The 15,622-nt window shown below is 49.4% G+C and overlaps 2 protein-coding genes across 8 annotated transcripts in view; one reads left to right on the top strand and one right to left on the bottom strand.

Moving 5' to 3' along the window:
• PPIP5K1 (diphosphoinositol pentakisphosphate kinase 1) overlaps positions 1-4,908 on the bottom strand; it is a 40,036-nt gene extending 35,128 nt beyond the window's left edge. For all 7 annotated transcript variants that reach the window (XM_052660025.1, XM_052660023.1, XM_052660020.1 and 4 more), the window contains exon 1: positions 4,880-4,908. The gene's annotated coding sequence lies outside the window, so the exon portion shown is untranslated. The remainder of the gene's footprint in view (positions 1-4,879) is intronic.
• Positions 4,909-10,686: 5,778 nt separating this feature from the next.
• Positions 10,687-15,493, top strand: CKMT1A (creatine kinase, mitochondrial 1A). The gene is made up of 9 exons (XM_052659852.1): positions 10,687-10,835; positions 11,470-11,668; positions 11,870-11,965; positions 12,349-12,570; positions 12,721-12,806; positions 12,912-13,035; positions 14,703-14,837; positions 15,041-15,166; positions 15,380-15,493. Exons 1-9 carry the CDS (start codon positions 10,687-10,689, stop codon positions 15,491-15,493), a joined length of 1,251 nt encoding a protein of 416 aa, XP_052515812.1.
• The last annotated feature ends 129 nt before the right edge of the window (positions 15,494-15,622 follow it).

Consider the following 15,622-nt stretch of genomic DNA (forward strand, 5'->3'; position numbering starts at 1 on the left):
AAAAAACACTGATTGATTGATTGGGGGCACCATATGTTCTAAGCATTGTATAAGAACATTAAAATCCCTTTGCCCTGACTCTCCTTCATCTACTCACCTTAAAAGAAAGACACCCAATTCCGGAAAATCTGTTCAAGAAAAAAGGTCTAGTGCTAGTTGGGAAATTGAGGATACAGGGATCCCTACAACAGGCCCCAACCTATTCTCAAACTGAAATTTCAGTTTTCTCTCTGCTGTCACAGGGTACACAGACACAAGGCTGGTCTAGGCCAAGGTCCTTCATAACAGAAGTTACAATGAGGAAAAAAAAAACCTACCCAGAGCCATTATCAGTGAGAATACTTTTTTTAAAAAATAATTTTATTTATCTGTTTTTGGCTGTGTTGGGTCTTCCTTGCTGAGAGGGCTTTTCTCCAGCTGCGCCAAGTGGGGGCTACTCTCTAGTTGCAGTTCAAGCTTCTCAATGCAGAGGCGTTTCTTGTCATGGAGCATGGGCTCTACGGCACAAGGGTTTCAGTAGCTGCAGCATGTGGGCTCTGCAGGTGCAGCTCCTGGGCTCTAGAGCACAAGTTCAGTTGTGACAGGCGGGCTTTGTCGCTCCGTGGCATGTGGGATCTTCCCAGATCAGGGATCGAACCCGTGTCTCCTGCATTGGCAGGCAGATTCTTTGCCACTGAGCCACCTGGGAAGCTCTGGTAATATCTTAAGAGTTAAAATTGAATTAGAACAACCTGGAAGTTCCACTTTTGTACACATATAGAAGTAGTGGTTCTTAACTAACTGTGATTATACTGTGCAAGAAACAATTGTCAGGAGACACTTTTGGTTATCACAACTCGGCAGGTGCTATTGGCATCTACTGAGTAGAGGCCAAGGATGCTGCCAAACATTCTAAAGGGCACAGCATATACCTCCACAACAAAGAATTGTCCAGTCCAAAATGTGAGTGGTGCCGAGGCTGAGAAACCCCCTGTAGAGAAATTTTCCCACGTAAGAAGACATGTGCAAGAATATTCATGACCTACTGTTGGTAAGGGTAAAACCTAAGAACAATTCAGACGTCACAAGTTAAAGAATGATAAATATAATGTAGTATATACAAATGGTTGACTAATAGCGATTATTAAAAATGAATCAGGGTCAGGGTTCTCTGGTGGTCTAGTGGTTAAGAATCCATCTGCCAAAGCAGGAGACTTGGGTTCAGTCCCTAATCCAGGAAGATCCCACGTGACTCAGAGCAGCTGAGCCTGTGGGCCACAACTATTGAGCCCGTGCTCTAGAGTCTGGGAACCACAACTACCGAGCCCATGGGCCACAACTGCGGAAGCCCGTGTGCCGTAGAACCCGTGCTCTGCAACAAGAGAAGCCATCACACTGCAACCAGAGACAAGCTCCCACTCTCCACAACTCGAGAAAAGCAAAGAACACCCAGCCCTGCCTCCCCACAAAAAAAGAGAAAACTGGGGGATAAATTAGGAGCTTTAAGATTAAGATATACACACTGCTGCTGCTTCGCTGCTAAGTCACTTCAGTTGTGTCCGACTCTGTGCGACCCCATAGAAGGCAGCCCACTAGGCTCCGCCGTCCCTGGGATTCTCCAGGCAAGAACACTGGAGTGGGTTGCCATTTCCTTCTCCAATGCATGAAAGTGAAAAGTGAAGTTGCTCAGTCATGTCCAACTCCTAGTGACCCCATGGACTGTAGCCTACCAGGCTCCTCCGTCCATGGGATTTTCCAAGCAAGAGTACTGGAGTGGGGTGCCATTGCCTTCTCCATACACACTACTATATATTAAATAACTAAACAACAAGGACCAACTGCATAGTACAGGGAATTATACTCAATATCTTGTAATAATCTATAATGAAGGGACTTTCCTGGTGGGTCAGTGCCTAAGACCCTGTGCTTGCAATGCAAGTAGCCCAGGACTGATCCCTGGTCAGGGAACTAGACCCCACAACTAAAGATTCCGAGTGCTGCAACTAAGACCTGGTGCAGCCAAAAAACAAACAAATAAAAAAATCTATAATGGAAAAGAATCTGAAAAAAGTATACATATGTGTGTGTGTGTATGTGTGTATATATATATCTGGATCATTTTGCTGTACACCTGAAACTAACACAACATTGTCAATTAACTATTCTTCAATTTTTTAAAAATGAATCAAAGCCATATAAAACATGAATAGCTTCCAAATGCAAACTGCAGAAATATACATGAAGGACAATTTTACTTGTACAAATAAAAATACTACAAATGTTTATGACTGCATACATAATTAGACACATCTGTTAGCACTAAACCGTGGGAATACAAGTACCTGTTATTCTTTTCTCCCAAAATGAAATTGAGGCATATCAGCAATTTTCTACATTCTGCAAAAGTTCTCAGAAATACTGACCAATGGATCTAATGAAAGCCACAAACTCCGTAAGTAAACGGAATGACTTATAGACTTGTACAGTAGTCTTCAATAACTCCTTTCTGTATTTTTATTTTAAATCCTTACACTTCAAGTGAACTCTGAAGCTTTGATTAGAAAGTCACAGCTAATCTTTATACAGATCCTGACCTTTCTAGTCTTCACCACCTGCTTTTTTCTGTTGTTCCACCACCAGACAATGCTCTCCTTAGACTTAACATTTCCAGTTGTGCACCGCTGGTCTTACACATACACACCCCTCCTGATTACAGGCTATTTCTTTGAATTCCGTTCTAGTGACCTGACCCAGTTTCCATGACTTGTGACATTCTCAAGGTTCCTGTACAGTTTAAGCAAGCCAAAGTTTGTGGCAGGCTTTATCCTTTCTCTGAAGCACAGCTTTTTCTATGTCTAAGATTCCTAACCCTTCACACTTCCTGCCACCAAGCCCTTCCTGGTTTGCTACTGAATGTACACTATCACATTCTTGAAATTCTATTTTAACTTTATAACAAGAGATGGTAATAGAATAGCAAAGGAAAATGTGTTCACAAATGTGGAGCTGAAGGAACATGAAAGGTCTAAATTCATAGTTAACAAAGCAAAAATAGAACCCTGACAGAAATAGCTATGAAATAAGCCAGGATTTATTTAGATGTACCTCTGGGAGAAGCTGGGCTTTAACTTGGTGTTCCAACAGCCACCGCTGGTTTCCCTGCTCTTCTCCCCCTCCTCCTCTCTCTTTCCTAATACTTTGTTGCAAAAGAAAACTTCAGACTCTGCAGTTGCCTAAAGGGCAAGTCTTACTAGGGCAAAGTGGAAGGGAGCAAGGGAGGGAGGGAGACAGTAGGTAAGGAGAGGGAGGGGCAGGGGCACAATCTCCTCAGGAACATCTCTGTTAAACTGGATCTAGAGAAGGGATGTGGTTTCCCTGGAGGCTCAGATGTTGAAGAATCTGCCTGCAACACAGAAGACCCAGGTTTTAAGAGAAGGGATAGAAGGGAGGGTGCTGTGCTATGCTTAGTCGCTTCTGACTCTTTGTGACCCTATGGACTGTAGCCTGCCAGGCTCCTCCATCCGTGGAATTCTCCAGGCAAGAATACTGGAGGGGATACTCTATCCCTTCTCCAGGGGAATCTTCCCGCATTGCAGGCAGATTCTTTACCAGCTGAGCTACCAGGGAAGCCCAGAAGGGAGGGTAAGTGGTTTAGTCGCTAAGTCATGTCCAACTCTTTGTGACCCCATGGACTGTAGCCCGCCAGGCTCCTCTGGGATTTCCCAGGCAAGAATACTCGAGTGGGTTGCCATTTCCTTCTGCAGGGGATCTTCCTGACCCAGGAATCAAACCCAGGTCTCCTGAATTGTGAGCAGATTCTTTACTGACTGAGGGAGGGTAAACGGTGTTAATTTCTTTCTCCCTTAGAATTTAGGGCTGCTTGCCTAGTCCTCTAATTTCTTTAACCACCATGCACTTGCTGTAGGGCCCCATTAGTGGTGAAAGAGAAAGGTCAGTACAGAGTCCAGGCAGAAATATTTCCAACACAGTTAAAACTCCTCAGACCATCAACATTGTCTCCTTCAACAATGGACCCCTTAGTTCCTACTTGATGCAGTGTTTTTTGTTGTTGTTTGGTTGTTGTTGTTGTTGTTGTTGTTGTTTGGATGCAGACTTGAATGATTCATACATACCCTTTTTCTGCCACCGATGAAATGTGTTGATCCCCTTGTTCTCCGTATCAACTCCCTCATTTCGCTTTCTTTTCCCTACTTGCTAAAATGACTCTTCCTTGACTCCCTGAACTACCGCGCTCTCCTCCCTCACTGATCAACTGATCCAATGAACAATCCGACTAACCCTCTCCCTCACTGTCTCCCCAGCCTTAGGTAGTGGTTCAGACCCCGATGAGTCACCGCCCTTGGTAACAAATTTACTTGGAACCCTCAGCGCTTTCCACCCCCCACCCCCACAGGCTGTCTGTGGGCCACTCTCCCCACGCGCCCTCCCTCCAGGCTCACCTCTCTCCAAAAACCCCCTTCCTCCAGCCGACTCTCCGGTCCGACTCCACTCCCACCTCGCCCCATGCGGACCTGCCCACTCTGACCCTCTCCCCTGCAGACGCCCTGGCTCGGCAGGACCCCTCTTCCTCACGCAGACCTCACGCGCCCATCTCTTCTCTCGCGGACCCCCCTCCTCTGCGCTCTCCTCACTCGGCTCCCTGTCCCGATTACCACCGCCCATCCTGACTCCTCTAGCCTTTGCCCGCCCCCGCCTTCCCCGCCTCACTCTCCCTTCGCTGACACTGAGGCCTCTGCGCTGCCTCCCTTCCCAGAGCGGCCCCCCGGCCACTACCAACCAGGGCCCTCAGCACCAACGGAGCCCACTCCACCCAGCCCACCCCCTCAGATACCGCCCCCAGCCCCCAGCCACTCCCCCACCGCCCCGGGCCCTCACTCACCCGCCTCCCTGCGCTCGCGCAGCCGAACCTGCCGGCAGCGACACCTGACAGCGGCCCAATCAAAGCGCAACTTCTCTTCGGTGCCACCAATCAGCGGAGGGCGCGCACCGGCTGCGGAGTCAGGCTGCGTTGGCCGGCGCTTCTGCGCGGAGGCGGGTGGCCTCTAGTGGCCCTAGGGAGGAAGTGCAACCTGACGTTCTTTCTCCGATTTCTAACTGCGTCGCCACCGTCCATATGCTTGGTCTAGACAGAGACTTTCCAGTGAGACGAAGTGGGGGGGGTGGGGGGTGGGGGGGGAGGGGGAGAGGGGAGAAGCAAGATGCAGAGAAAAAGGCAGAGTCTGTTGCCATTGCACCTCCTTGAGGACAAAACCAGGTCTTCTGTTTGTCTTGTAAAATAAAACGGGATATGATAGATGTAGTGGTGGTTGTTGTTCACGCCCAGTCGTGTCCAATTCTTTGTAACCCCACGGACTGCAGCATGCCAGGTCTCCCTGCCCCTCACCATCTCCTGGAGTTTGCCCAAGTTCATGTCCATTGCATCGGTGATGCCCTCCAGCCATCTCATTCTCTGACGCCCTCTTCTCCTTCTGCCTTCAGTTTTCCCCAACATCAGGGACTTTTTCAGTGAGTTGTCTGTTAGCATCAGATGACCAAAATACTGGAGCTTCAGCTTCAGCATCAGTCCTTCCAGTGAATATTTAGCGTTGATCTCCCTTAAGATTGACTGGTTTGCTCTCCTTACTGTCCAAGGGACTTTCAGGAGTCCTCCAGCACCACAGTTCAAAGGCATCAATTCTTTGGTGTTCTGCCTTCTTTATGGTCCAGCTGTCACAATCGTATGTGACCACTGGGAAGACCATAGCCTTAACTATATGGACTTTTGTCAGCAGAGGAATGTCTCTGATTTTCAACACACTAGGGATCCAATAAATGTACATTGCAAATGTTAACAGAAGAGTGAAAGTGGTTCTGGAGACAAAAACAGAAACAGAAACAAATCAGAAATTTGAGAGATGGACGAGAGACTTACTTATGAAGGAGACAATAAAATGGGCAGACTTGGAAGTCTGAACAAGTCAACTCCTATCTCCACACATTGCTTGCTCTCTTGCCTTTGGTAGCTGTACAGCCTTGGACAAGTCACTGAATTTCCCTCAGCCTCTCTTTTCTCACTTGTGAGAGAGTAGGACTGGAAACTCTAATGCACAGGATACTGATTATATGAAAGCCTTTTGCATGTGTTTGTATTGTTTTCTTTGCATCCTCACTCAGGTTTCCCTGGTCAAGACAATTCCAAGTTCCTTTACAAAGCAAGTTTGTGTGCTGGAAGCTCTGTGAGGCCAAACTGAAAGGCCAGAGATTGGAACAGAGAAAGGTTTATTGCTGCTGCTGCTGCTGCTAAGTTGCTTCAGCCATGTCTGACTCTGTGCGACTCCATAGACAGCAGCCCACCAGGCTCCCCCATCCCTGGGATTCTCCAGGCAAGAATATTGGAGTGGGTTGCCATTTCCTTCTCCAATGCATGAAAGTGAAAAGTCAAAGTGAAGTCGCTCAGTCGTGTCCAACTCTTAGCGACCCCGTGGACTGCAGCCTACCAGGCTCCTCCGTCCATGGGATTTCCCACGCAAGAGTACTGGAGTGGGGTGCCATTGCCTTCTCCAAGGTTTATTGCAAGGCCAAGCAAAGAGAACAGGTGATATGTGCCCCCAAAGCCCAAACGCTTCAAAGGTTTTTTGGGGGAAAAGGTTTTATAAAATTAAAATTCCGGGTGAGGGCTGCAGACATGCTACTTTCCTCTGATTGGTGTGGTGAGGTAATAGGGCAGTGCTCCAGGAATCTGTTATTCAGCCTGAAGTTACCATCTTCCACCTGGGGGCGGGGTTGGGAGGTGGCTTGTGTGTGTACTCGGTCACTCAGTTGTGTCCAATTCTTTGCAACCCCATGGACTGTAGCCCACCAGGCTGCTCTGTCCATGGGATTTTCCTGGCACAAATACTGGAGTGGGTTGTCATTTCCTTTTCCAGGAGATCTTCCCAACCAGGGAAGATCAAACCCATGTCTCCAGCATTGGCAGGCAGATTCATTGAGTCCAGTGTAATCAACTTGCCACTAGGTAACCGGCAAGGGAGGAGGCTTTGTTCCTGTAGAACTAAGCATATTGTTATGTATATTCCTTTAAGAGGAACCAGGATCCTACTTTAACTGCACTATAGTTTATATATATTTAATTTTAAAAAATTTATTTGGCTATGCTGGGTCATCATTGCTATGTGGGTTTTTCTCTAGTTGTGGTGTGCAGGCTTCTCATTGTAGTGGCCTCTCTTGTGGGGTCACCAGGGAATGGTGGCTCAGCAGTAAAGAATCCAATGAGGGTTTAATCCCTGGGTCGGGAAGATGCCCTAGAGGAGGAAATGGCAACCCACTCCAATATTCTTTCCTGGGAAATCCCATGGACAAAGGAGCCTGACAGGTTACAAGTTACATGGGGTTGTATCTAAGGGTCAGTTATGACTTAGCAACTAAACCCCCACCCCTACCACCTCTTGCTGCGAGCACAGGCTCTAAAGCATCTGGGCTTCAGTAGTTGCAGCTCCTGGGCTTAGCTGTCCCGCAGCATGTGGAATCTTCACAGATCAGGGATCTTCCACCTGGGGGATGGGACCTTCCACCCATGTCTCCTGCATTTGCAGGCAGATGCTTTGCCGCTGAGCCACCAGGGAAGCCCCTGCGAAACAGAAGGGAAGGAGGCAGGGCACAACCTTTAAAGGATGACAGAGCCTGAGGTCACAACATAAACTGATTAGAATCAACTGCCTAAGACCGGGACTGAGACCTGGACTGCCTGCTCTGAGACCTGGACCTTGATCCTCAGTATACACTCCCTCGTTGTAACACATCAGCAAGCTAAATGACACACCCAGAGGTGCCATGACAGTTCCAAGGTCAACCATCAAAGATCAAAAGTGGGTGGCAGCCCAGTGACTGGAAATCTCCACCCTCTCCCCCCAAATAGTTGGAATAATCCTCTCATTCATTAGCCTTTGAAATTACTCAGCCCATAAAAGCTAACCAGGGGGATGCTCCCCGGGTGTTCAGATGGTAAAGAATCGGCCTGCAGTGCGGGAGACTTGGGTTCGATCCCTGGGTTGGGAAGATCCCCTGGAGAAGGGAATGGCTACCCACTCCAGTACTCTTGCCTGGAGAATTCCATGGACAGAGGATCCTGGCAGGCTGCAGTCCAAGGGGTCGCAAAGAGTCGACACAACTGAGCAATTAACAGTTAAAAGCTAATCACACTACATTTTGAGGCTTCACTCGCTCTCTTCCGAAGGCCCACACTCAATGGACTGTGTTTCTCTCTGAATAAATCCACTTCTTATCACTTTGTTTCTCCCTGAATTCTTTCTGCGATAAGACATCAAGAACCTGAGCCTCATTAAGTGCTGAAACCAGTTCTGTGACTTCAGTCGGAAGACCATGGATTTCGGCTGTGTTTGGATCCCGGCCATGTGGGTTCAAGTCCCAGACTGGCTTTTGGCTACATTTGAGTCCTGGTACAGGAGTTCAAGTCCCAATCTGAGGTAAACTGTTTCACCTGCACTATAGTTTTTTTATTGTTCCTCCTTTGTTTCTGCTTCCCCTCCATTCTCCTTGACTAGCGACTATTTGGATCTACCCTTTGGAACCCAGGGAATTTCTTGGGGGCTGAAGCCTATTTACAACAATCAAGAAATGGGGGACACAGTAAGACTTCCATGCTCAGGACCCCTACCTCGGGTCCTGCTTGGTCTCACCTCTTTATGAGTATACAAGTATCCATAGCTTAAAAATTCACCAACTTTGCCGTTTGGGGAGACACTGCTTTGGGAGAGATACCCAGGGTTCCACTTACTTGCAGCAAGTAATAATAAGTCCTTCCTTCTTCTGTTTTTTACCTTGGTTGTGTCTAATGGCTTGATACCCACCAAAAGGTGAACCCAGTGTTCAGGTAACACAACTGCAGAACTCCATCTCGTCCTGATAATTACTCTCTTAGCAGGAGAAGGAATTGATGGACCGAGAACAGAGGCGATTAGCTTCTAAGGATACCCACAGATGAGGAAGGCAGGAAAAGGAGCACTAGGGAAGCCTGAGAGGAATGAATGAAATGAGAGTAAAAGGATGGAATGGGGTCTCATCAGTGAGGCCAGAGGACAAGGTGAAGGGGATTTCTTTTTCTCAAAAACTCTCTTAAGATGAACAAATTTCTTACTGTCTTATGGGTACATCAAGATAGCTGAAAGACTGGACTAATGCCCCCATGCCTACCCCGCCTTAACTGAAGCACCTCCATACTGAAGCTCACACTTCTATTTCAGCTCCAAGCATTCATTCTCCTTCTGCCAAAAGGACAAAAGTCAAGTCACACCCAAGTCATACTTGGAGATTAAGAACAAAACCCTCTCAAATCTGAATATGCACCATGTGAGGTGAGAGGAGGAGAAGGGACCAAGAGGAAGGCAGAGAGTCCTTGGTGACCCTTTGCCCTTGGACACCCCTCCTCCTTACACTCTGGATTAAACACCATTAGGGAGCCAAGAGAGGAAACACATGTGGTGGTTAGAGACCTGTGCCTGCCTGTTCCCTTCCTACACCCCGTCATCTCACCACACCCTTCACCTCTCCTTACATTCCCCTTCAGTTCAGGAACTGGGAGCTACAGAGAGGAGGGGAGAAGGAGGAGGAGGAAACAAAATTCCCTGCCCAACTCCAGCCCCACGCCCAGCACAAACAGGAGGTAGGCAAGCCTGCGGAGAATACTCAGAGGGAGTCCTGTGATCAGCAAATAGGTCCCAGCCTGGAAAATTCTCTGAGAAGAGATCAAAGGTGAAGTAAGAGATGGAGAGGAGGATGGAGGAGGGGGGAAAAGTGGGGGATCCTGAGACGTGGAGGAAGGACACAGCAGGGCTTCAGACTTGGGGGCAAGGTGGGGTGGGGGCGGGGAAAACAGCACAGATGGAGTAAGAGTTGGTGTTTCCCCGATGTCTCTCAGGGAATCTTTCCATAACCTTGTAAGGAGACTGGCACAGGTGTGACAGGGAGGAGCCTTGGTGCTCTTCCTGGTTCTCAGGAAGGGGTGACCTTGAGCCAGCAGGCTGTCTTTCTCAGTGTCTGCCGGTGTGCTTTCTCTGTGTGTCTTCCCTGGTATCTGTTTATGCCACGGGTTCCCCGAGGCCACCTCCCCTGGGGAGACAGGTTGCAGGGGCAGGCCGAAAAAAAACGAGAGCAGGTTGGGCAATGTCCCCCTCTTCCACCCAACGGGGCGACGAACGGAGGGTTCCGATGAAACCGAGAGGCTTAGGGGAAGGGTGTTAGGGTTTTGCCGGTCCCCTTGGGTGCTGTCCTCCACTTGGTGCTGAAATCTGGGCGGCCTCACCTCAGGTGGGCCCATTCCCGGGCCTAAGGCTGCAAATCGCCAGTCTTCCTAATCTACCTGCGGGGGGGGGGCGGGGGTGGTGCCTACCTCTGCCCCCGCACACCTAGCGCGGTGGCAGGCGGGAAGGCGGGGCCTGCACGAGCCCCACCCCTGGAGACTGCAGCGCTGCCTTCTCCTGCGCCCGCCTGCCGCTAGCTCATTGCGCCTCTCCTGCAGTCTGATCGGCACCGGCTTTCACTCCCGTTCCAGCCTCCACTCCAGCTCCCATTTCGGCTCCAGCCTCGCACTCAGCTCCGGCTCTCAGCCTGTCTGCATCGCCCCCCTCCTCGCGGCTCCTGCCCTGAGCCAGCAGCTCCTGCCCTGAGATTCCGTAGGCAGACCCTCAAGCCATGGCTGGTCCCTTCTCTCGTCTGCTGTCTGCCCGCCCCGGGCTCAGGCTCCTGGCTTTGGCTGGAGCTGGGTCTCTCGCCGCTGGGTTTCTGCTCCGATCGGAACCTGTTCGAGCCGCCAGTGAACGAAGGAGGCTGTATCCCCCGAGGTATCAGTGTCTCAGGCGCTCCGGGGGACGGGGGGAGGGGGGAAGGTCAGGCAGGTGGTGATAGGGGTGGAGATGAGAATCTGGGCAATAGAGAAGGGGTATAATCACGAAAGGTTCTGGAGTGGGGCGCTGTGCAGTCTGGAAACCTCACTGGGGTGGCGGTGGGGGGAGGCCAAAAGCATTAGGTGAAAGCATTCCTGGGGACTTGGAATCCGCAGTTCCCGCCCCCAAGGCCAGCTCTGGCTCTGCGAGTTCTGGCTGCACCTACTCTGCTCAAATTCCTAATTGAGAGACCAGGAACTATCCTTTCCGCTCTCCTCCATCTCCCTTTCCTGCTGTTCTCTCCGGTTTCCTGAATTCCCCTCCTTAGTCTTTCCCCTCCCCCATTCCTAATGCTGCTTCCATGGGAGAAAAGAACCGAGCAGATATGGGAGAACTGAGCCTCCAGCCAGAGGAAGCTAGAACTCTTGGGAAAGAATAGATCCTGAAAGTCCCTAATGAGATTACCAAGGTTTAGTCCCGCTCTAGCCTCCCCTCCTCCCAAGGAGCAAAGCCAAGCATGCTCCTAGCTGAGTGCACTGGGTCCAGGCCCCCTGTGCCCTCCCTCCATGGTTACCGGGTACCCCCTCCCTAGTGCTGAGTACCCAGACCTCCGAAAGCACAACAACTGCATGGCCAGTCACCTGACCCCAGCAGTCTATGCCCGGCTCTGCGACAAGACCACACCCACTGGCTGGACGCTAGATCAGTGTATCCAGACTGGCGTGGACAACCCTGGCCACCCCTTCATCAAGACTGTGGGCATGGTAGCTGGTGATGAGGAGACCTATGAGGTAGGGGGCCCCAGAGTTTCCCGGTAAAATCCTGTTCATATTCCCAGCAATCCCAGTTCCTTCCCCCGAAGCCCCTCACTTTCCCTTAAGACTGGACCATCCATACTCGTGGTTTCCGACCCGGTGAAATCAATCCACAACGAAAGCTTGGGAAGGAGTTCTCTCTCCTTAACCACCTTCTCCCTCTCAACTCCCCCGCAGGTATTTGCTGAGCTGTTTGACCCTGTGATCCAAGAGCGACACAATGGGTATGACCCCCGAACGATGAAACATACCACCGACCTGGATGCCAGCAAGGTAGGTCAAATATCCCACTTCTGATTTGCATTGCCTTTTGTACAACATACTGTTTTTTTCTGGTCCCTTCAACCATAATTATTCCCTGACTCATAGTCATTATACTGCTGAGCTTTCAAGTCTCAGTGTGGGGAAAGATTTGTATGTTAAGGAGCAGCCGCTGTGGAGAGGAGCGGGCGTTGAGAACAGCCACACCCCAAGATGGGCAGTGTGGGGGAGGGTTCACAATGAATGCCCCTTCAGTTGGCGTGCTTGCCCAATGGGCTGTCCTTCCAGTGCAGGCAATGAAGACTCCTCTAGTCCTTATGGTCTCTCCTTCCTAAGGCCCTCAGCTCCCCTCCACCTTGTTTCTGTGACTTACCTTAATTTCTACTATTCCCCAGATCCGTTCTGGCTACTTTGATGAGAGGTATGTATTGTCCTCGAGAGTCAGAACTGGTCGAAGTATCCGGGGACTCAGCCTGCCTCCAGCCTGTACTCGGGCAGAGCGACGAGAAGTGGAACGTGTCGTCGTGGATGCACTAAGTGGCCTGAAGGGTGACCTGGCTGGACGCTACTATCGGCTCAGTGAGATGACAGAGGCTGAGCAGCAGCAGCTAATTGATGTGAGAGGCTTTGAGAGGGAGCTGGGCAGGAGGGGCAGATGGAAAGACAAGAAAATCAAAGGAGGCTGGGCCAGATGAGGTAGATGGGCTCTGAGAAGCCCGGGGGCTACTGTATTGATTCTTAACCCTAGTCCCTTTAACCCTCCTCAGGACCACTTCCTGTTTGATAAGCCTGTATCCCCATTATTGACCGCAGCAGGAATGGCTCGAGACTGGCCGGATGCGCGTGGAATCTGGTATGAGGCTTAGCTTACCCCAGGCTCCTATAAATGCCCCTTTTTTCTCTATCTCTCCCTTGCCCTGCCTCTTAATTCCAGTCCCTCCCTCTCTCCTGCCTTCAGGCACAACAATGAAAAGAGCTTCTTGATCTGGGTGAATGAGGAGGATCATACACGGGTCATCTCCATGGAGAAGGGTGGCAACATGAAGAAAGTGTTTGAAAGATTCTGCCGAGGCCTCAAAGAGGTTGGAGAAGAATGTATAAGGGAACTAGGTGGGAGGACTTAAGGAAGAAACTAGAATATGTAGATGGAGGATATAATTTATCAACCAACCCAGGACACTTTTCATAGTGAAAGAGATTACCACCAATCACTCTAGTAGGACAATAGGTATAAATCAGAACTGTCCAGGGTATATGGTCCTGGTATATACGGACCAGGTATACATAAACCTGGGTATATGGTCATCCTAAGAATAGGAAGAGAGAATGTCAGGAATCTAAGGAAGTAAATAAAGCAGTTGCCAAATAATGCAAAGAAGGAATTGAGACAGTGAGTCAGTGCCTGGGGGCTATGTTGTGGAATGTGCAGATAGAAGGGGAAGGTTTAAGCTTGGACAGATATAGGGAGTGAGGGGTTGGTATGTTCATGATTCTCATGTAACCACCCATTTCTGAGCCAAGGTAGGCCTTTACTCTAGATTCTGTCGTTCTTACTAAAGTAGCATGTCTGGATTTTAAGCTGAATGGGAGGGAAAACAGAAAGTGGAAGATGGAATGGTTTAAGTTCCAGACTTGTGTGGCTCTACGTAAGGGGTTGAACTGAATCCTCAGTCCTATAGGAATTAGGTCTCCATATTTGAGTCTAGATTGGAAATTTCCATGAATCCAATCCTTATTGTATGGCCTCATATATACAGTTCTGTTTTGGACTTGTAAAGGGAAAGAATTCTCCTTTTAGAATCTTTGCTGGGAGGTTCCTATTATTTTTAGCAGGTAATGGGTAACATATCTTGACTTTAGTAACATATCTTTGACCCATTGAAGTGGGTAGGGAAGTACTTTTTATATGTCTTAGTATTCTCATCTGTAAAACTGGGGTAAGAAGACTTCCTACATTTAAGTGGTGGGAATTAAGTGAGATAACGCATATAAAGCGTGTGGCCCGTAGTAAAAGTTCACAAGTGTTAGCTGTTGTTGTTATTCTAGATGGAAGGATTTCCTCTTGTTCAGCATTATAATATCCCCCGTGCCATGGTTCTTTCTGAACTATGAACAGGGTCCCCCTTAGGTTATGTAGTGGTCTTCACGAACATTACCCTGGCAGGTCTCCAGTCTCTTCAACTCTAGTAGTCATCTTCATGATTGGGATGTTTAAGTGGGACAAGAACACGCTTCCCACACTCCTCCCCCACCCTCCACAAGTATGAGTCCAGCTCTTCTCCATTTTCACCTTTCTGCTTTCTCTTTTTCCACAGCTAACAGGCTCTCTTGCCTCTTCCTGTTGCAAAGCCTACACCCTCATTTTCTGGCTGAAAGAATTCTTCCAAGCTCTAGCTCATTAGCAAAGTAAAGATGTCAATGCATGCAGAACTCCCTGAATAATCAATCCTTTCTCAGTTCAGTTTACCACCTCCGTTCATCTCCCCAGATCATCCTTAGCACATCATTCCCTGAAGTTTCTCTTCTTCCACACAGGATATTTTTGCACAATCTCATCATGATGGGCTTGCAACATCAAAAATATCTTTTATGCATGATAATAGCCATTTCCACCAAAAAAAAAAAAAGCAGTGTCATTCTTTCACATCCCAAATCTTTGGTTTTAGACATATTTCTAGAGCTCCTATGGGTCCAGCTAAGGGAGGGTTTGCACAGCTCTGACATGTCATTAACGGCTTTGTGCACGCAGGTGGAGCGGCTGATCCAGGAGCGTGGCTGGGAGTTCATGTGGAATGAGCGTCTGGGATACATCTTGACCTGTCCGTCTAACCTGGGCACCGGACTTCGTGCAGGAGTGCACATCAAACTGCCCCTGCTGAGCAAAGTAAAGGAGTTGTGGGGCTAGAGAGGAGTGTGAGGGAGGAAGTGGCCATGTGGGGTGGGAGAGGGAGTGTGCGCTTTGGGAAGGAGCAGGCATTGTAGCTCAAGAGTCAAGGGAAAGAGCTCTGGGTAGCTTCAGGGCTCTTTCCAGGAGGACCAATCTCAGCCTCTATTGACCCTGCCCCCAAATCTCTATCTCCCCTCTAGGATAGCCGCTTCCCAAAGATCCTCGAGAACCTTAGACTCCAAAAACGTGGAACTGGAGGAGTAGACACAGCTGCCACAGGCAGTGTCTTTGATATCTCTAATTTGGACCGACTGGGCAAGTCAGAGGTGAGATTCTCAGGGATTACGGATAGGTCTGTGGGGGGGGGGGGGGCGGGGGGCAGTGATTTGACAAGGAGTGAGCCTCGAGAATGTAACAGAATCTGAAATGAAACTCAGGTTGACTAGGGGAAAACTGGCAATGAGTTCCCAGAGCAGGCAAATCAGTGCTAAAGAGAGTCAGGTTGTGGGAAGCAGAGATCAAGGGTCAGTATCATCCAGGTGGAGCTGGTGCAGCTGGTCATCGATGGAGTAAACTACCTGATTGACTGTGAACGGCGTCTGGAGAGAGGCCAGGATATCCGCATCCCTCCACCTCTCCCCAACAAGCATTAACTCCCGTCCCCAGCGGATGGCTCCCAGGACCTCTGCCATTCCAGTGGCAGCCCCTTCTCCTTGCCCTGGGTGCCACCATCAACCCACACCCCCCTGTCCTAGTAAAGGCTCCACGCTATGCTTCAGTTG

Source organism: Budorcas taxicolor, chromosome 21 (genome assembly GCF_023091745.1).
Source record: "Budorcas taxicolor isolate Tak-1 chromosome 21, Takin1.1, whole genome shotgun sequence".
NCBI classification, from domain to species: Eukaryota; Metazoa; Chordata; class Mammalia; order Artiodactyla; family Bovidae; genus Budorcas; species Budorcas taxicolor.

Bases quoted from the DNA above. Each gene is read 5' to 3' on its own strand.
- CKMT1A (XM_052659852.1), top strand. From the start codon at position 10,687: ATGGCTGGTCCCTTCTCTCGTCTGCTGTCTGCCCGCCCCGGGCTCAGG. The intron at 10,836-11,469 runs GTATCAGTGTCT...CCCCCTCCCTAG, and splicing joins AGGAGGCTGTATCCCCCGAG to TGCTGAGTACCCAGACCTCC. The intron at 15,167-15,379 runs GTGAGATTCTCA...AGTATCATCCAG, and splicing joins ACCGACTGGGCAAGTCAGAG to GTGGAGCTGGTGCAGCTGGT.